General features: G+C 35.5%; 1 protein-coding gene across 4 annotated transcripts in view; it reads right to left on the bottom strand.

Moving 5' to 3' along the window:
- Positions 1–21,666, bottom strand: part of LOC128991695 (paxillin) — a 109,133-nt gene that overhangs the window by 79,039 nt on the left and 8,428 nt on the right. The window contains exons 1-2 of one of the 4 annotated variants that reach the window (XM_054414797.1): positions 16,518–16,635; positions 14,057–14,338 (exon numbers count right to left, since the gene is read on the bottom strand). The exons of 1 other annotated variant lie outside the window; for it this stretch is intronic. In XM_054414797.1, coding sequence (XP_054270772.1) covers positions 14,057–14,147 — 91 coding nt within the window. In that variant the 5' untranslated portion in view covers positions 14,148–14,338; positions 16,518–16,635. Of the gene's footprint in view, positions 1–14,056; positions 14,339–16,517; positions 16,636–21,666 lie in introns of those variants that run through there. 2 more of the 4 variants (XM_054414816.1, XM_054414840.1) reach the window with 2 other exon arrangements.

The raw sequence follows: 21,666 nt of genomic DNA on the forward strand, positions 1-21,666 counted from the left end.
GATATCTTTATTAGTTTGGGCAGGATCTTCCATCAAAGTTGGATTTTCTCCCATAAGATTAACATGGGGAAATCTAAATATTTAATTGGAAACTTTGTCTCCACTAATTTGAGAGAACGGCTGGGCGTAGAAACTTGGTAGAGGTGTCCAAAGAAAGGTCTTGGTCTGTAGATGAGTTATCAAAAGAAAAACGAAGTAAATTCGCTTAGGGCTCTGCCCCAGAAGCCTTTAAAGATCCCTCCACAGATTTGTTTACATTTTGGTCATGTGGATAATACTTTTTAATGAAACAGCTGTTAATTTTAAAATTGTATTTTAAACAACACACATCTTATTGGGAGTGGGAGTTAACTAAATAGTCCAAAAGAAGTAAGTTATTTGCAATGTTATTTTCTGATTTTAAAATTGATTTTCTTCTGTATCATGTCATGTTTTGCAATATAACGTTCCATTAAGAAATCGGTGGAAAATTTTATTATAACAGTAACTTTTGAAATTATTTCTTATTGAATTATCTTATATCTATTGAAAGGGTTGTGTCTGCATTTTGTTAAATTAATAGTGGTTTACAGCAACTGGACAAAACGTTTTACAATATTTATGTAGAAATATGTGCATGATTTAGAAATTTATTAAGCTGGAAAACTGCAATATACTGCAGACTTTTAAGAGAGGTTACTTCCATGTATTCATTCAGCTTAGTGAAAACATAATATAGATATGAGAACAAAAGAACCTAAACTCTTAGAGAGCCTTTGAATGTCATAAGACTAACGAAAAGGGTTTGCATGTTTACTAGCGCTACTATGCAACAAAAACCATTTAATTTATCTCTAAAATATATATTCTTAAAGTGCACTGAGCAGCAGTCTAAAAAATCTATGTAACTTACCCATATAATATAGTTACAAAATGATCAAAATCGCATTGTGACATTTATAATTCGGCTTTATATTTCTCCAACAGAAAGTTCATCTGCAGAATTTGATTGTACTCTTACCGTTTCTAATAACATCCAAACACAGAAACCTTTCATAAAATGGTACCTATCTTGACAAACTATTTGCAGTGGCTTATATTACCGACCGTGGCCCACTGGGTTGGTAACATTATTGAAAATAACACGACATTTTGGCTGTAAAAATGGCCCAATGAGTAAATACTATTTAAGCAGCTACCGTCATGACAGAAAAGTCATATTCCTTTTAAACTAGATCACATCACCCTTTATAAGATACGTTGATTAACAATGCATGTAAACGTCAATACTTACGTAACAGCCAATTTACATTATTTTTTTGCTTTTTGGAAATGCCACATTACTATGTCATTCGCATTATTTGTTGCCAATGAAGCTGCACGACCATATAAATGAGGAGGCCCCTAACAGTTCAAGAATAAAAGCCAACTTCACTTCAAGTATATTCCACTACACCTAACATTCCGTAGAGAGATTATATTGCCAACTTTATGCAACTGATAAGGCTGAAACAACTAACTGACATCCCCCATGTCAAGGAATTCCAGCCCAACAACCAATTTATCAAAGCTGTGCTAGGGAAAACAGTTTTCATTTTTTTTTTTCAAATAAAATCATAGATTAATCTGCATTACACTGATGAAATCACGGAAGTGTTTAGCTACAAAAGATCCACCAATACGATTTTAATACTATTTAAAGGTTCTTCCAAAGGAAGAGATACCAGATAGCATACTAACAACTCCGATGACGTACGGTATGGGAAATATTTTATTCATTGAATGATCAACCCTTTTTGGTAAATAACGCAATTAATATATTGTTTTTACAATTATTACTCTTTGAACAATGCTAAATGCTCAAAATATGTATAGTTTCACTCAATCTATCGCAGTTAGATGAATTTGCGTAAGCCTTGAAAGTAACCGTCGATTTCGACGGGTTTCACCTAGTAATGGATATTTTTGCACAAATTTTCTCGTCATGACGAACATTTAAGTACTTAATATGGTTTATGGGGGTAAGACTTTTAGTTTTCTCAAAAGTTCATGGGTACTTTGGGATTTATATATGGATACCAGGTATGTCCAATGACAAACCACACATTTCTCACTGTAGAATATAAAATATCTAAAATTAGTAAACTATGATGGTAACTTGGTCTCAGGTATTGCGACAGCGCGGCGAGAATGACATCACCTAGGGCTGTGAGAGGCTCAGCGAAGGTGACATCATGTCTATGTATGTTGAAACTGGGATGAACTGACATCTTTTAGTGATTTTGAGCTTTGAGCATGGTTATACTCTTCCAATGGCGAGAATGGTCCAACGCAGTGGGTATTTCATTCCTAGACGAAGGAAGATGTGACGGGGATGAAGGTGACACAACTTTATTTTAGATGGGAAAATTGGTGTTAATAGGGGTGATCAACGAGGTATTTAGGCTTACAATATTGTAGGGGATTTGTTCGTCAAACTAGTAGTAGCGGAATCAGTTTCAAGCGTCAGACTTAAATAGAAAAGACAAATCAAAAATCATAAAAAAATGCAGAGAAGATGTAATACAGAAAATAAGGAAGACATTTTCTGGACACCCAAAGGTTGAGGTTGAAAAAGTAATTAACCAAAGACAAAAGAATGTGTGAAGCCAACGAATAACACGCAGAGAATTGTACGATATTGAGACAATTAGTTAGTGAAATTAAATATCTCATAGAGTACGAATGGCACTGGGAGTAAGTAATTGCGCGATTACTAAACCCATTCGGTACTTTCCTGTTAAAGGGAACATTCATTATTATCGATGATTTTTTCGATATATCGATATTTTTTTTTACCGATCCATTATATTGACAACTGATCTTGTTTAGGCTAAAATAGTCTATTATATGGATTAAGAAATGAAACTGTTCTAAGCTAACCTAACATAACCAACCAAACTTGCTGTACTATTTAAATATTCCTTTTGATAACAGAAAAGGCAAGTTAAACATGGAATGTTACACAGCAAGTTTGGTTAGTTATGTTAGGTTATTTTTTTAAAACAGTTTCATTTCATTATTGTTTGTTGATACTGAACAATATTTATCGTGGTTGTCAGCTGATATGTTTCAATTTGTTAATATCGATATATCGAGAGAAAAAATCATCGATAATAACGAATGTTCCCTTTAACAGGAAAAAACATTCTCTTCTGAAATGTTTAAGGTTCCGTCAACTTGTCTTCTTTCACGTAACTTTACTAGGACCGGCCCAAGATTCCACAGAGACCAAGCCTCTGGGTAAGCATCAAGGTCGGTATAATCGCAGAAGGCCCACGGCCGCCCTACATGAAATCCATGCGCATAATGATGGGGACGCCTCGGCCCGCAGGTGTTCACATCAGCTTAAGGACTTGCTACTTTCAAGTAGGAGTTGTTTAGTAACAAGTGTAATGTTTGTCGTTGTTTGTATTGCACACGTCCTTGTGATGTCGAGATAGCCTGTCTTCTTGCTCATCATTGGGTCAAGTAGCCTCAACCTCGCACTCATCAATTCCAATTCAACACTTCCCAGAACGACGCGGACAGGACACGGTATTACTACAAAACGTTCCCAACTTATAGTTTCTACGATTAATTATCCTTAAAAGTCGTTCCTCATGTCACTAGCGATTGAGCTGTACCTTTATTTATCTGTGTTTATAAATTTTCTGATCAAAGAGAAATTGTACCAATGTAATGTATGTTGATTGTTCATACAATTCACATCTTCACAGATTTTTCGGTCGTGCATTAGTTGCGTCAGAGTTCCTTAATTGCGCCAAGCCCTCAAAGGGTCCCAAAAAATGTTAGTTGCGCCAAGCCCAAGCCAGGTAGGGGTGAGTCGCCGGCAGAAGTGTTCTGTTTACGTGTCATCCTAACCTAACCTAACTTAACCTAACCTACTCAATTATACAGTAAAAGAGGGGCGCCACTTGGCGGAGTTAATGAACGTATCGGGTGGCTCCCTGGAATAGTTGGCGCAATTCAGGAATACCCGGCTATCTACTCAGGCCATTTGGAGCAATTCATGCCCGCCCGATTTTTCATGTGTGATATCCAGTATCACAGAGGAACAGCGGCGGCCTCACCACTGATGACTCATCACTATTTGTGAGAAGCTCTCACTACTCTTGTTTATCTGGTGGTGTTTGTTTTATCCTACTGCATCCAACTCGTTTAGCAGTGTTTGTTTGAAAACATTCGTATTACACATAATAAAGGTGCCAGTTGCTTAATGCAATGAAGAAACCGTTTTGGTCTTAACCGTTTTTGGCTTCGCCTATGTGGGGAAGTTCCATTAGTATTAAGAATACTGTTTTGTAATTTCTGTTTTGCATGGAATAAATTATGTTTTATTTTGATTTGATTTGACCGATAAAAATCGCGAAAACCAGCAAATCCATTGTCCAAGAGTATTGTGAAAGTAAAATAAATAAGCTAACCAAGACCAATTTTCATCTGTTATGTGCACTTCTGCTAAGGTAAGTAGTGTTTTAAGCATTAAGTTTTAAATTTAGGAGAGCGAGCCTCTAAGGCTTTAAGGTTAATAAATACTCAAGAATATAAATGATTAAATAAGCCTCAAAATAAGATACCCCCTAATATTGGTAAACTAGATAAGCAGACGAAATACAATGAGTTAACCTAATAATCTATTGAACATAAGAACTGTGATCCTAACTGACAATTTTCTGAAACTATTTTGTTCAATATTTATAAGAGGCGATATAACGAATTTAAATCCCGAAAGATAAATGTGGAGTGTATAATCTGTCACTACCCATAGAGTGATATTTCTAACTGGCAACAACACTAGCAATTCTGCATTAACTGATAATGTTCAATCTAGGGTGAAAACTAGATGCAATATATATTTGTCAAGGTGCATTTAATACTAAGGTTTGTACGCACAAAATGTACACATGTAGTTAACTAGTGATAAAAAAAAACATTGATGTTTGAAACAGCGCTCTGGTTATCAAATGAGTCGTAAAATCGAAGGTTTCGTGACCGAAAAAACGCACATTTGTGCTTGGAGTACCGGTAAATACGTTGTGTTATTCAGATTATTATTTCTTCATCTTCTGTTACCTATTTGTACATCGATGTTGAAGCCAAATGAATTGTATACATTATTAACTCGTTTTTTCGTTTCACTGACTATTAGCTTGAAATAAGGGAATAAACCACTCAAAACACCAAATCTAAAAGATTTACCCATTTAAGATTTTATTAAATGTCATTACTGTATTCAATTGAAACAAGGGCCCGATGTTGTTTGTATAACCTCAAATTGAGTGTACCACGGAGTGAGATGCCCTTTCTAGCTTTATTGTAATGAATAATACCAGCCGTTTCTTCAGTCAGGAGCATTCATTAAAACCAGATTGGCAAGGACCGCTGTGCCCAGTTCCAAACCATCATTATACTATTACCAGTATTACTAATTAAGATGGGCACGCAACTAGACGTACAGTAACAACTAAGCCCAGATATGATTGGAGATGAGTGTGATAAATAGACTAGTGAACTGCAGTTTAACATTTGTTCAAAATATCAACTGAACTGCTGACCATTTTTACACGCAAAAGAAAAGCAGGTTTCTAAGCCATCGCTAGCTATTTACTTTTCACACGATTCAACGAGGAATCTGTACTACCTTGATAATTATCAGGTGAGCACTAGTACTAACAATCAATTAAATTTGTCATCTCTAAGCGTGTTAGGATTAACGATCTTTCAAACCGAAACCTAATTATAAACGATTTCTCAACATAAAAGCAATTCGTCTGTCAGACATCCAAGTAAAACGTTTTGTAAAATATAGGAAATATTCTATTTTATTCTTGTCCAGAGGGAGTCAGAACAGAGTGTGTCACCCGATAGGATATTAATAGAACAGAGACTCCGAGAAAAGAAGAGGGAAAGAGTCTAGGTTTAAATAACATAAACGGCGTACAATGTCATAGTGGAGGCAATGGGGCGTCTTCTGTACACTGTACAGGTCATGGGACCAAAGGAGATCTATATGGCTCTTGACCAATCCGAAGAAAAAGTGACCAAGTTCTCGAATGACAATCAAAATGTTGCCGGTTATAATTATGATACAATGATCCAAATATGTGGTACAGGTACATCAAAGAGAATGTTGACAACGATGATTTAAGATCTTGAGTTACGATTTACTATCTACAGGAACCCTGATTTAGGGCGTTAAAATCTTGTAGTTTCAAACCATTACCATTCTCTTTTCCACGAGCATGCACCAACGGTAAGCGATAGTATTAAGTGAAGCTATTTTAAAATATGTGGTTACCAAACGTCATTTGAAATCATTTCAATGAGCTCAAGTCTTGTAGACGAGTCCACAGAGGTGTAGACACACTACTACTCCTTTAATTTATGACTTGACGAAGAAGGGGCCGAAAGAAGTGAGTCGATGGGAACTACAGGGTGTCCACAGAAAATTTTTCATAAATTTCCATGACTTTCCATGACTATCCATGACCATTAACCATTGATTTCCATGACTCACGAACTTAACTCAAAAATTATAATATAGCGTACACACACGAATAATACTGCCTAGACAAGTTATTTCACAGAAAATATTGAAATATGTATTAACAGATAACAATGGAGTACAATTAGCCCAGTCAATAAATGTTTTTTATCGCAACTAAATGGTGGAAAGCTGGATTTTTTATATGTGATAGAACCACATGAGAGGTGTATTTTCCCAAAAGTCCCCACTTCTACCCCTTGAGCTTTCCCCCCCACCCCCCTCCAAACATAGAAATTGCAGTGATTTACTTAATTGATCATAATTCGAATGTTATGTAAGCTTTCGAGCTGCAATTTGTTTTATTTTATTTCTGATTAGTTGTCCTACAACCTTTGTGTTTATAACATTTTTCTAAAACCAATACTTAGGGAGATATAGAATTTAAACTTCGTTAAAAGCTTTGTTTCAGAGTGCAAAATCTTGTTTTTCTCTATGTATACTTTTAAATATAAATAATACGCAAATATGGTTCAAACAAAAGTTTTAGTACGTTTTTCAAGGTTTACAAATATATTATTTGTTAGTCATCTAGGTGACCGGGTGAAGAGCTGAGCGTCGGCAAAGTGAGCGCGTGCGCGCTAGTTGAACACCTCTGCGCTGCGTCATCGCATCTAGCCCAGCCAATAAACGCACCAACTGCCTTTTTTCGTCGCTAAATAGTGGAAAGCTGAGTTTGTTATATGTGATAGAACCACTTAAGACGTGTATTTTGCAAAAAGTTTCTGAATCTCCCCCCCCACCCCCTCCAACCACCTCCAAACCTGGAAATATCAGTTGTTAACTTTACTGGATATAATTCAAATTCTACGCATGTCATGTAGTGAAATTTGGTTTAGTATTATTTATAATTAGTTTATCTACAACTGTTGTACTAAATATTTTCTTATAAAACTATATCCAAAGAGATATAACGTTAAAATTGTTTTTATAATGTTTATGTTTATGAGTACACAATTTTGTTTTACCCTATATATATTTTTTTCCAAATAAAATACGCAAAATGTTACAAACAAAAATTTTAGTATGTTTCTTAAGGTTTATAAATATATATTTGATTAGTTATCAGCATCCGCGCAGCCCCGCCCGTCGATACATAGCCTAATAAGGACCGGCACCGCTAAGTTCTCAACTGTTTTATATAAATCCTAAGACTTCCTAATTTGTAGCCTACATTACTACCAAAACAATCTGTTTCCAAGCTAAACCGTGACTAAATGAATCACCTCACGGTCAGTAAAAATTTTTTGTCGACTCACTAATCCTTGATACAAACTGCGTCCTATCGTTGATATGTCTCTCTCTTCACGCTTCCCGCTAGCAAATAAAATATTGCTGCTCTGCCATGAGTTGTAAGCCTGTGTTTAAATAATATCACGAACAACGTAGAAAACTGTCGGTAGTATTTATAAGCCATTTTTAATCATGGTAAGGAACACAAATTAAAACCAGTCAATGTTAAAACTAACTTTTTTATTTTAAAACACTTAATAAGCGCCTTCATCTTTATTAGCGATGTTAAACGTTTGCATAATGTCTACCAAAAACCAATAAAGAACTATTATGCTGACTAATTTTTTAGATAACATGAAAACAATAAAATATTAGAGAACAGATCCTCACCAAGATTCACAGTATAGAGTCTCTAAAAATGATTGATCTGGACCACGTATTAGTGCCGTAAAGCAGATTCGTAATACATTGCTGCCAATTTTTAATAAAAAACCCTCAATTTGATTGACACATCTACACAATATGTTAAGAAATTTGAATAATCTGCCTGTATGTATCCCGTAAATAGTCTGCCTGCATGTATGGGGACACAAATAGTTTTTTACTTACTTATTTATAAATTTTGGATATATGCCTTATTACATTAATTAATTGGAAAGTAAATAAAAGAAAATACGTCTAATAGTCTAACACTTAAAACATTAATTTACACTTATAATGTTACTGACAATACTGTAAATATACATAAAAGATGGTAAGTGGTCGTCGATTTCGATTCGACACTCCAATCATCCTCAGACCCATAGGCGAATTGGATCATCTCATCATTGGGTTCAGTATGTTTCTTACCCAGCTTTATGTAATGTAATATATGTATCCATGTATATTATTGTCAATAGGTTTAGCCATTGACAGAAATAATTAAATAAATTATTATTTTAAATGATAAACGAGTTAAAACCAACAATAAATTTAAGAAATGTACAAATGATTAGGTTTCATCTAATTAGTATTTTTTTCAGTTTACTATTTAGATCTTTACTGACCGCGAGGCGCAGTTAGTAAAAATCTTGCGGGGAACAAAGCGAGTCCCATTGGTGGTAGATAATGGAAAGCACATTGTAACGTAAGGAAGAGCAAAGAGTATGTTTATAGTGATTTTTAAAGTGTTTATAAAGGCCTAGTGTTATATACCTCAATCTATCAAACTTTCGTTGGTCAAATATGAAGAAATCAAGTATTAAAAGTATTGCAAGTATAACAAGTAAGTAGGTAGAGATTAATTTACCTGAACCAAAACTGGTTATAAAAAAATTATTGGGTTCCATCTAAATAATAATTGTTTTTACTGTTAACGGTTAAGCTTGGATACAGATTGTTTTGGTAGTAAACTAAAAAGTACAAGGCCATAGCATTTGTATAAAACCTTTGAGAACTTAGCGATGTCGGTGCCTATGACGCGACGCATCGACGGGCGGTGCTGCGCTGCGCGGAAGCCTGCACCCGGTGTCTTTGCCGACAATGCCGACGCCCCACACTACATCAGTTTTTTTCATATGACTAATCAAATATATATTTATAAACCTTAAGAAACATACTTAAGTTTTTGTTTGAAACATTTTGCGTATTTTATTTGGGAAAAAATATATAGAGGGTAAAACAAAATTGTGTACTCTTAAACATAAACATTGTAAAAAAGTTTAAATGTTATATCTCTGTGGATATAGTTTTATAAGAAAATCTTTAGTACAACAATTGTAGATAAACTAATTATAAAAAATACAAACCAAATTTCACTACGATGGCATGCGTAGAATTTGAATTATATCCAGTACAGTGAGCGACTGTAATTTCCAGGTTATGAGGTGGTTTTGGGGGGGGTTGGGGGGGGGGAGAATCGGGAACTTTTAGAATATACACGTCTTAAGTGGTTCCATCACATATAACAAACTCAGCTTTCCACTATTTAGCGACGAAAAAAGGCAGTTGGTGCGTTTATTGGCTGGGCTAGATGCGATGACGCAGCGCAGAGGTGTTCAACTAGCGCGCACGCGCTCACTTTGCCGACGCTCAGCTCTTCACCCGGTCACCTAGATGACTAACCAATAATATATTTGTAAACCTTGAAAAACGTACTAAGACTTTTGTTTGAACCATATTTGCGTATTATTTATATTTAAAAGTATACATAGAGAAAAACAAGATTTTGCACTCTGAAACAAAGCTTTTACCGAAGTTTAAATTCTATATCTCCCTAAGTATTGGTTTTAGAAAAATGTTTTGAATACAAATGTTGTAGGAAAACTAATCAAAAATAAAATAAAACAAATTGCAGCTCGATAGCTTACATAACATTCGAATTATGATCAATTAAGTAAATCACTGCAATTTCTATGTTTGGAGGGGGGTGGGGGGGAAAGCTCAAGGGGTAGAAGTGGGGACTTTTGGGAAAATACACCTCTTATGTGGTTCTATCACATATAAAAAATCCAGCTTTCCACCATTTAGTTGCGAAAAAGGCTGTTTTATTGCATTCATTGACTGGGCTAAATAGGTACAACAATGAACTAATACAAACTCAAAACCCATAAACTAAGACAACTGTATAAATTGAAATTGTCGTACATTTGTGAAAAATTCGGAAAAATGCTACAATAGTCGCGGTTAGGCCGACTAGAGCATTGAAAGGTCCCCTGAAATCCACCCATCATTCGGGATTTCCATGACTTTTTTCCTATTTCCATGACTTTCAATGACCATAATTTTTTCCCATGACTTTCCATGACTATCCCTGACTTTCCAGAATGTGTACACCCTGTACTAGTTTAGCGGCGACCCTATCGTCAGTTTTCCAAATCCAACCCAAAACGAGACTTACATGAGCCTGAGCTTTGGACTAGCCTTTGTATCTGTCTTGCTCAAACTTCGCGATACCTATACAAGATTCACCACACATCTTACACCTCCGATAACAGCCCCTGTTGACAGATCCATCTCTGGCGGAGCGCCCGTCAGTTAAACACTAAACATTACCCAACCTAACCTATACTTCCGAGTGCGGCTGCCAAATCTGTTATTTTCGCGGCCCCTAATTACTACACGTTAGCCTCCACGAACACGGGGACTCTGCCAAAAGGGAAAAACAATGTGATAGTTTTAAGTTTGAGGAATTCAATATTGAACTAGCGTTGAATTTATGGTGAAATTCATTCAGTTTTTTTGTCCTAGGACGCTAGGCACGAGCCTGGGATTGTTTTTCACATTACTTCAGGCTAGACCTAGGGGTTGCGGCATTATAACTTAGATAAAATCCATTGGTGATTTGGCGGGGATCGAACCCGGGACCTCAGGGACTGAAGTCCCGCGCTCTAACCACTACACCAGCTCGCTTCCCATTCAGTTTTTCTTAGATCTATTAAATATTTTTGTTATGAAATACTTTTATTAAAAAGGGTTATTTAAGCTTCTAAATCTGTACAACTTAAGTATGATGATTGTCTACCAGTACAAGACTGATTTATAGTTATACGAATGTTCGTTAGAGTTCATAATCGTAAAAACATTTAACAAGTTGGGTCAATTCCCAGACATACGGTGGTTGGAATGTTGGATTTCATTTATCAACATTTCATCAACAGATTCTTTCCAAGGCCTGAGTAGTTTCTCGATATCCGACCCTGCAAAAGGTAAATGGAACAAACTTCTTCGATACGTACTTTGGCCATCTGTGGTTCATTGGCACATTACACAAAATGGTTTTCGTACTGGAGTGCGTATGTGTTATATTTTTAATGTTTTCTCTTCACAAACAACACATACTGTAAGATTTTTAATTTGAAATCAAACTTTTCCTCGTTTTACGCTGACATTTTCTCGATTAGTTACCCTCGTATCCGACTGAAGGCCATGCAAAATAATTATAATACTTAAGTATGAATAGTCAAAAATACCGTATATATCTCTAGGGCAGGTATGCGCTATATATATCTCTTATACCATATATATTTTATACCATACATCGTTGTCAAAGACACTCTAAAAATAGCGAATACGAAAAAAGTGTTACAGGTGTAGACTCCGATTCCACATTTTATTTGTTTACCCTGACTAATATAAGGTACCAAGGGTAATATTGTAACCAAAAGGGGGATTTGGGGGGCAACTCAAATATTTTAAATGTAAACCAAGTGACACCTCATTTTGAAGTGTTTACAAAAACTTAAAGAATGGGGAAAACCAGAGTTCGCTATCTCTTCTCTATCCAAAATGGTAGCCCGTCAAATGTTGTGGAAAATCAATGGTAAAATTGGTTCGTAATGGTAATATTGGCTACCATTTTGGATAGAGAAGAGATAGCGAACTCTGGTTTTCACCATTCTTTAAGTTTTTGTAAACACTTCAGAATGAGGTGTCACTAAATGGGGGTTTACATTTAAAATTGTTGAGTGTCCCCCCAAAAGGGGGGATTGGGGGGTAACTAAAAACTTTTCAATGTAAACCCCCATCAAGGGACTCCTCATTTTGAAGTGTTTACAAAAACTTTAAAATGAAGTGTCACTTGAAGGGGGGTTACATTTAAAATATTTGAGTTACCCCCCAAATCCCCCCTTTTGGGGGGATACTCAAAGATTTCAAAATCACAAAATGAAACTTCTTGCTAAGATTGCACGACCCCCAAAAGGATATCTCTAATTATTTACTTGGAAAAATATTATATGGGGGGGGGGGGTCTTGACTTTTTATCCACCCTGTAGGTCCATAACAATAAGATATTCTGGATCTCCACTATGTACATTTTCAGACAAGTACCCCCCGTCGTCCAGTGACGCTCTTACAAGCACTAAACGTGTAAATCCTTGTGTCGTACACGTCGTGTTGTTGTTGACGAAACAGACATTAAGACAGTAAAAATACCAACAGCCGCGACCCTTGAGTCGGCGCCAACTAGTTTTTTGCCACGTCCAATCTTCGGTGACACATGGGTACAGAATAAACCAGCCAAAGGGGGTTAAACTCTTCCGAATAAATTACTTAATGATGCGTATAGTTTGGCCATAATTGAGAAAATATCAGCAGACACTGGAGGTAAGGCGTTAACGGTCACATATGTTATTACTATTGTGGTCAAGAATCTGGTCACATCACTAACAAGAATCGCTGTCGTTTCGACTTGGGAAATGAAATTAATAATTTAATAACACTTCACAAACAGCAGCACAATAAGTTATTGACATAATTTAACATAGTTCTTCTAAGTTCAGAAGTGCATGGTTAGTGATGTGACATGGTTCTATCCATAAATAATACCACTGACTTTGTATATTTAATATATTATCAACACGGACCGGTTGTAGCCAGTATTGACAGAGACCAACATAAGCTGAATGAGCATATCATAGACGGTATTATAGTACTACTATTTCAATTAAATATCCCCCTATATTTTTATATTAGTACATTAATGGGAACATAAAAAATACATAGTTTACCACAGGTTTACTTTTCAGCGTGGTAAACTGATTGCATGAGAAATGAAATCGCAATGCAAAGCTCACTCTGTCTGTGGTTTAATATAACAGATCGTTAAATTTTAATCAACAAATTTACTAAATAAAATAAAAATTTGTTCATTGTGAAGCATTCTCAAACTAGTTTCACTATCGACAGGTTAGCGGACTACCCGAGCGGAACACATTGTTGTATTGACAACAATACAGCGATGCTGTCAGCTGATCTAACAACAACCCATATGTTTTGAAGAATAAAAACCTCTACTACTAATAAGATACAGTCCAATGTTTTATAGGCTTTTGATACTGTAAATAGCTAAATCATTTTATTTTTATTGATTTTAGGAGATGAAACCCGAAGTAAATAGTACAGTAAAAACGAACTCTACATACACCATGCATTCGTTATCAAACTGCCTTTCTGAACTGACTTCATATCAAACCGTTGGGAATGTAATGTATGGTGATGGTCGAAAACCAGAAATTCCGAATTTCAAAACCGAAACCTGGCATAATTACACGATGAAAAACAAATCTGATATACTTTAGCCCGAAACACGTCGTTTTTAAACAACAAATCCTGGAATATATCTCATGGCGCTGACATAATAAAATGAGATCAATCCAATCGAATCAATGTATAATTTTGCATCTCGACGATTAATTATCGAAAGCGAACCTTTTCTGAAGTTTTTACTCGTTTTACACAGCGACAGCACTAGTAACGTCTAGGTTAGATGATACTTACATCCGGGGGACGAACAGCCATTCTTGAGAGTACATCTGTACGGTTGGTACGTGCCCGGGGTGATCTTCCCATACATCGTTCGGTCCACCATGGCTACTACACGTCTACACGACTAAAGCCACAATACAACACTAAACGCACTACACGCTCCAGACGACGCGGCGCGGACGGAAATACGCCCAGCGCGCCACACACCGGAAACTGTCACTTGCTCGATTTCGATCACTTTGTGCGCTTCGAGTGTTTGTTGTGTTTTGGCTACAGACTCTGAAAGTTGACTTACTGAAATGTGTTGCGAGAAAATCAAGTAAAAAAATTATCTTTTATGAGTCTTTTACAGAAGATCCAGAAACCTTTGGAGAGTTCTTATAACTAAGAAAATATTGGGCAAAGTGTTTTATCTCCATTTAAAGTGTTCTATCCAAAATCGCAAAGCTAGTATATTCTTGAATCCTAAGTAAAATAACACTACCCTAGTAATACTCCAGTTATTTAGGCTAACTTTCTCAGTTAAAAGTTTTAATCGTAACAAATATTTCATTTAACAGAATAGAGTATTTGATAGAGTGCGATTGATTTTGGAGGTTGTAAACTCGACAAAAATCAACTGGTCTTATAGTAAATTACCCTAATAACTCTAAAACTATTACTAATATTACTCTCTAGTAATAAATACAGTGCTCTTTAGTAAATTAGTGGGGAGCGAGCTGGTCTAATGGTTAGAGCGCGAGGGATTTCGGTCCCTGAGGTCCGGGGTTCAAATCCCGCCAGGTCACCAACGGATTTTATCTAAGTGATAATGACACAACCCCTAGGTCTAGCCTGAAGTAATAGGAAAAACAATTCCGGGCTCGTGCCTAGCGTCCTAGGGCAAAAGACTGCTCTTATAGTGTTTGTTTCATTCAAACATACGATAACTAACTTTTATTTTAACGCTAAAACTGTGTTTATGTGAGATTTTACTTTGGTTGTGTTTAGTAAAAATATACTAGTATTGCTAGTTAAATTACCTACCGTCCTATACAACATTGTACAGCTAGTGGGGCGTTTTAATCATTTGATAAAAATACTAAAACTGTGTTATAACAGCAATTTTCTCTTTCAAGACCTCCTCCTACCCACAGTAATAAATGTGAAGTTGAACTTCGTCTTACTTTTCACCTTTAAGGAATTTAACACATAATACACAGCAGTCTCTAACCTAACCAGAGTCTTCTTACAATAAAGTATACGGTAAAATTTACTTTCGTTGAGAGAAATTCATTAAAAGAACACAAAAGTAGGCATTTAATTATTGTGATAAGACGTTTGAGTCAAGTGCCTTCAACATTCAAGATGGCAATTCCGTTATCATGAAAGAATTGTTACCGGAGTATAAAATTGTCATTAGCTGTTCTGACCTAGTCACCAAACAAATATTGGTTCATGATGATAAAATTGATAGTGCTTGGAAAATTACAAGTATCTCAAGCGGTAGGAACTACAATTGTTGAGTTCAAAATATAAAAGTGACTGAATTTATTTATTAGGCCTACTTCACTTATTCAAATGTGTATACAAAGAAGAAACTTCCAATACGAATAAGCCACTTAAAAAATACTTAATTTACTAATAGGTAAAGAAGGTTTCCTATTAAGTAATATTAATATTAATAGTAAGTAAGTTTTTTAAGTAGTACTGCAGTTTATAACGAGGTCTAGAGCCAACAAGGGAAGGTTGTGCACAAAAACAAAGTTTTACATAAATTTCAAAGAGATTATTCAAAAACTAATTAAATAACTTCTTGATCATCATCGTACGTGTTATTAAGTATAAGTGCAAATACATTATTACAAGTCAATTGCTATTTGACTATTTTTTGTACTTCCAGAGAAAAAATACAGTAAAAGAAATTACATTTTCCTGGAGCAAAAGTTAAAGAACTTAGCACATTTTAACAAAGTAAAACTTGAACTTACGATTCTACATACAAAATCATACACAATCATACAATCATACAAAATCGAGGATTTTGTAGAAGATTGAAAATTTATTTGAGATTCTCAGTGCTCATCGTCTTGTAGATCAATACGAAACCTTTATCAATTAAATGTCTCCATTTCATTTATTTTTAATCCACAATATTCCAAAAGTTATTTAACATCTTAGTTAAGTGCGTAATAATTTAACCAATTTTCTCGGCTTAATTGAATTTTTTAGTTGGTTTTGATTGTGTTATTAACTTTTACAAACATTGTAAAAAAATTTCAGGTGGCTGAGCGTATAGTAAATTTTAAATAATGTGGGGTTCTTCGGCAAAAGGTCAAGTATACGTCATTGATGACGACTAATAAATGGTGATGAAACCAAATACACTAATTTAAGGCTACGTATATCGGTGCGTTAACAATTTAAGAGCGATGCATGGATCTCCTCTGTAAAAGACACTCTTACCAGATAAGAAAACTACTTCGATACCTACAGTTTCAATGCCGTGTATAATATTTAAATTCACAAAACACATTTATAATGATTGCCGTCAACACTATCGCGAGTATGGTGATCCCGTAAGCGTCCATGATGTGTAGTGGTGTACTGAACAGCACAACGACCGAACACCGACTGATGCTACTCAGTACCGCGAGTTGTGTAAGCATACCGGTCAAGGTCAACATTTACACCCGAATTGGTCTCTTATCAGCGATATTCTTCCCGATTTACTTCTTCGCAACACACAAGGCAGGATGACTTTTATAATTATATGTAGTCTTTGGGATGATCTCCATATTGCCATTAAATTCCTCAATACGTAGTATATCCCAAAACGTGGCAATAATGTTATGTTATTATACTTGAATATGGAGATTTTACTATTGATCCTCCATCATTTTCAATCAGCAATCTATAAAATAGGCAAGCATGTTTCTTTAAAGCCTTTTTCCTCAGCTTATGTGCATCGCAGAAGAAATCTGCTCATACTGTTAGAAAGATATTTGCCTGTAGATGTGCAGAATGCCTCTTTAAATTAAAATAGACTAAACAATGAGCACAAAAAAAAACAATTTAAAATTTAAAAAAAATATGGGCCTTATGGGTTGCTATTCTGGCGACGACAGAACATCAAACAGAAAATTTAAATAAATGAAAGAAGAAATTCCAATCACGTGTTTTCTTTATAGCGAGGGGTGACAATAGAGAAGTCTGTATATTAAATATTTTTGGTAGATTTTTCAACCAATGGACGATCTCTAGTTGTTATTATTCAAAATTTAAAGTAGAACACGAAAATGACATCATATACTCAATTCCGTTTGAAGTTAATTGAGAGATTGCTGTATTGTGTTTAAAAACATGGTCATTTTATAACAAATTTAAATAATTCTGTGGGAAGCCAATTTTTTACTTAGAACCTCTTATAATGCATCATCACACTTCATTTACTTTGTACTTACTCACACCAAATAATTTTTGTAACACTGATGACCTTATGTCAGTTTGATATAGAGTTGCATACAAGGTGTATGTGTTTGTCTGATCCAAGTAATATTTATATGAAAGTCCATGTTATCCTAACTTTGCTTATCTAAATCAATATTTTTTTTACTTCATTTCATGGTACTTGATGGACACTCGTGATTGTTGTTAGACAAATACCATAAAGGGGTCTTTAGAAAATAATCCCTTAGGTAACTTCTTTTAAACTCTATATAACTTGTAATGACAAAAATACACAGTGTAAATAAAAGCAAAACTATGTTTGGTTGTTGATTAACTGTTTTATACATGTATTCATGTCTTTATTTACATCAGTGGCATTTTCAAAAGGATGGCACTTAAAACTTTTGGGAAAGCGATCCAAAACCTCAAATGTTTGTGGGTAATGGCAGCGATTGAACCCGTCCCTCTTCCACTGAATTCCAAGACAGTCCAAAATTTATTTTACCTCTTGTGTTAAGGGGAAATCGTATCTGTTCTTTGATAGAGGTTCGGTTGGATAAGGTTCTAAAACATGTTTATTTTCTTCAACTTGTAGCGTTATGGCCACTAACTGACTGACGGTGGGGTAATGTTGGTGATTAACGTTATGTAATGACGGTGGATGATGCGATACGATACTGTGAGACTAATTTAAGCGTGCTGATTCTGCTACAAAATTATTTACATGAAAGACGTGTTGGGGTCCAGAGGGCGGAGATCTTTTACCCAGACCGGAAGCTTGCATAGCCAGCTTTGATTTATGCTAATACAACTAATTTATTAAAAACTATCCTTCCAAAACTTGTGACCAAGAAAATGACTATTAATGAAATGATTGGTTGGTAATTGAAATACCTAAATCAGAGATAACTAAGAATTTACTGAGAAGAACTATGGAATTCTTCTGGGGAAAACCTGTTGCCCTAATCATGTTGAAAATGTTCCGAGGCTGAAGGCCTCGAACCGCAATTGTTTAATTTCTACAAAATTTCTGAAGTCCGGGCGACCCTTGTAGGTCTCCCCCTTGGTTGCTAACTAGCCTGACATACTAATCTAATATCTACTATAGTAATTATTCTAGGGACTTAGCCATTTAGGTAGGTTTTCTGGACGATCAGTTTTCCGAGACAACTTGTAGACAGGGCCTGGGTCGAAGTGGGGAGAGAACTGGAAAAGGTGGGTGGGGGAAGGTGTTGGCTTGTTCGCGGGGGTTGACGAGTTCACCTTGCAGCCCTGCCACGCGAAGCACTGACACTATAAGAAATATAGTGTGCCGCTATGCGTCACAAACTAATATCATTGTACAACCAATTACAGGTTAAAGGTCTGCGCTTTTAAAAGACCATCCCATATCCAGCAAAACACACCCCAAATAGGATGAAAAAACTTCTAAACAAACTTGAGTAATTCACTGTACACATTAACAGTGGAAGATAAGCAAAAACAAGGGGACACTTTCAGCTTACAACCCGGAAAAGTTAGTTTGTTAAGTTAAAACAAAATAAAAATCACTACCAACTGACAGATGGTTCACAGAACCGCTAAAACCTGTTCAAGATTTTATATTTTGGGCAAAATCGATTTTCAAAAATCAATGCACTAACTATTTCAACATTGGGGAGCAAGCTGGTCCGTTGGTAGAGCAATGATAAGGCTCGTCCACATAGGAAGATTTGTTTACTTAGTGAATTATTAGGAGTTTCAAGCGTCAAGCCTCATCCACAACAGCAAAAACAAACAGCAAACTGATTGCAGGTTTGTTTCCGATACAAGTTTGTCAGTTGTTTAGCACCTACAACAGGATGAGACCTCTAGCCCATACAGTAACAAACAAGATTGTTACTAATAATATAACAAAACAACTAAATAAATTAACTTAATTAAAATGTAACTAATTTAATTTATAACTAATAAAAACATTAGATAAATGAATAAATAAAGAACAGTTACATCGCTAAGGATAGAATATATAACTAACTGATTTAGATATCAATTTGATTATTTTTGTATTTTTAATGAGGCATGTGTGCATTACTAACGTTGAGACAACTCCCCCTTCCTCCACCACCATATAACACAGCGTAACGCTATGCCATATCCCCTCCCCTCCTTAAGTCTGTTAGGTAATAAGTGTATGGCCCCTAATCTACCAAGGTGGTATACAGAGAGTGCTTGACGGAGGATACACTTAATTTAACTTGAATGACGCCTAAAGATATTGAAATAATGCCTAACAGTCTGTGACAACGAGTTAGTACAACAGGCATAAATTACAGAGCTTCGATCCTAACCACACAGCTTCTTAGCAAGTGGTGGTCCTAAAGAGATTCAGGCATTGCGCCGAGACACTTTTTTGGAGCATTAACTGACTATGCACGTTACTTTCAGAGCAGTACCATTCGGAGTAATGCCTAACTAAGGTAAAACCCAAACTCCGAACGATTGAAGGAGTTTAGGTTGTTCCAGTGTATTTTTATTATATTGGGCTGAATCCAAGCTGGATTAATTGATTAAGGTTTATATATGAACGAATATTCAATTTTATATTACAAACAACAAGTATCACTATGTAAATACAGCCAAATTAGGTAATAAAAGTGCCGAACGCTTCAAACATGAATAGCTAATCACCAAACTCTGGACTCCCAAAAACAAAAGAGTTTTGTTTTCAAACACCAACTGGATTCATTTAATTGAACTACCGGTACTTTGAAGTCTTAAATAATGCCGTTGGAATTAAAAAAATTAAATCCCTGATGACGACTTTGAGCAATAAGCGACGAAAGAACTTGCACAACCACACAGGCACTTTGTTATGACTTTTTCCACAGTAAATCTAACCAACTAACACTAAACAGTCTAAAGGAAAACGCAATTTAGTATTACTGAATAGGACTGGTTTGCGTAAATGTCTATTTTGTCAATCTGAAAAAGGAACACAACTAAAGTACAGTAGACTCCCTCTTATCCAGACTCCTCGGGACCGAGGCCAGTATATATTAAGGTTTTTCCGGTTAAACCGACGTCCCTGAAAACTCTTTTAACGGACTGTTTAAATGCGTATTTGACTTAAATTTAGGAGAGCATTGTATTTAGACACGTGATCACTGGTCTCAAATCTTTCCCACGAGAACAGTCATTTCAGTACCGCCCACTTCCTGCCGATCTAGTACGGTTAAACCGATGTGCTGATAAAAATTATACGGATAAAGAGATGTCACTTCTACCGAGTGTGGTCAGGTTAAAAGGTGTCCGGATAAGAGGGAGTCTACTGTAATAGTACATGAAAATGGAATTTGACAATGTACAAAAGTGTATACTGACAACATCAAAACATATGTCCATATTTTTTCTTGATATGAACAAACCTGTTCTTTAGATAAGGCCGGCCGCACACTGATCAGACAAAACGTATTTCAACAAAACGTTTTGACGAAGGACGTCGGAAGCGAGTAGCCTACCATGCAGTTAAATGGAGGCATCACACACTGATGCGACAGAGGCTTCAGACGCCTTGTTTTGTCTGAAGACGTTTTTGGGTGTTTTGTGATCGCCTCCAATATTTCGTCTGAAGCCAAAACTCGGTCAGACAAACAGTTCTGCGCATGCGCGGAGGGTGGATACAATAAAACTTATCTATATATTATAATAATTTTTCTTACAGTTAGTAGTGATTCATTTTTGATCAATGCAAAAAATAATAAAACGTTATTTTAATTTCAAATATTTCAATTTATTCCATATATTGTATGGTAATAATTTTCTTTACAGTTAGTAGTACTTCATTTTCAATTTATACAGAAAATAATAACAATGTTATTTCAATTTCAAATATTTCAGCTTAAATTCCATTGTATTGTAGTAAATTTCTTTACAGTTAGTAGTCGTTCATTTTAGATTTATGCAGCAAAATACAAAAAATGTATGCTCTCTTCCTTCATTTAGTTCTGCAAGTTGTACAAAGCTCCACAACTGCTACTTCCACTTCCTCGTCTATTTTATTAACACCACACAATCTCTGGCTTTTCACAACACTGGTCTACGGGTGGCTGAGTTTAGTTTTTGTTTAACCTCTATGGTTATTAATTAATATTTAACCATATGATTTTATTTACTTTTCTTTAATAATAATATTGTCTTGTATTAGTGTCTTC

This window comes from Macrosteles quadrilineatus, unplaced genomic scaffold (genome assembly GCF_028750875.1).
Source record: "Macrosteles quadrilineatus isolate MER2022 unplaced genomic scaffold, UCM_ALF_1.0 Scaffold_1__1_contigs__length_201487025, whole genome shotgun sequence".
Lineage (NCBI taxonomy): Eukaryota > Metazoa > Arthropoda > Insecta > Hemiptera > Cicadellidae > Macrosteles > Macrosteles quadrilineatus.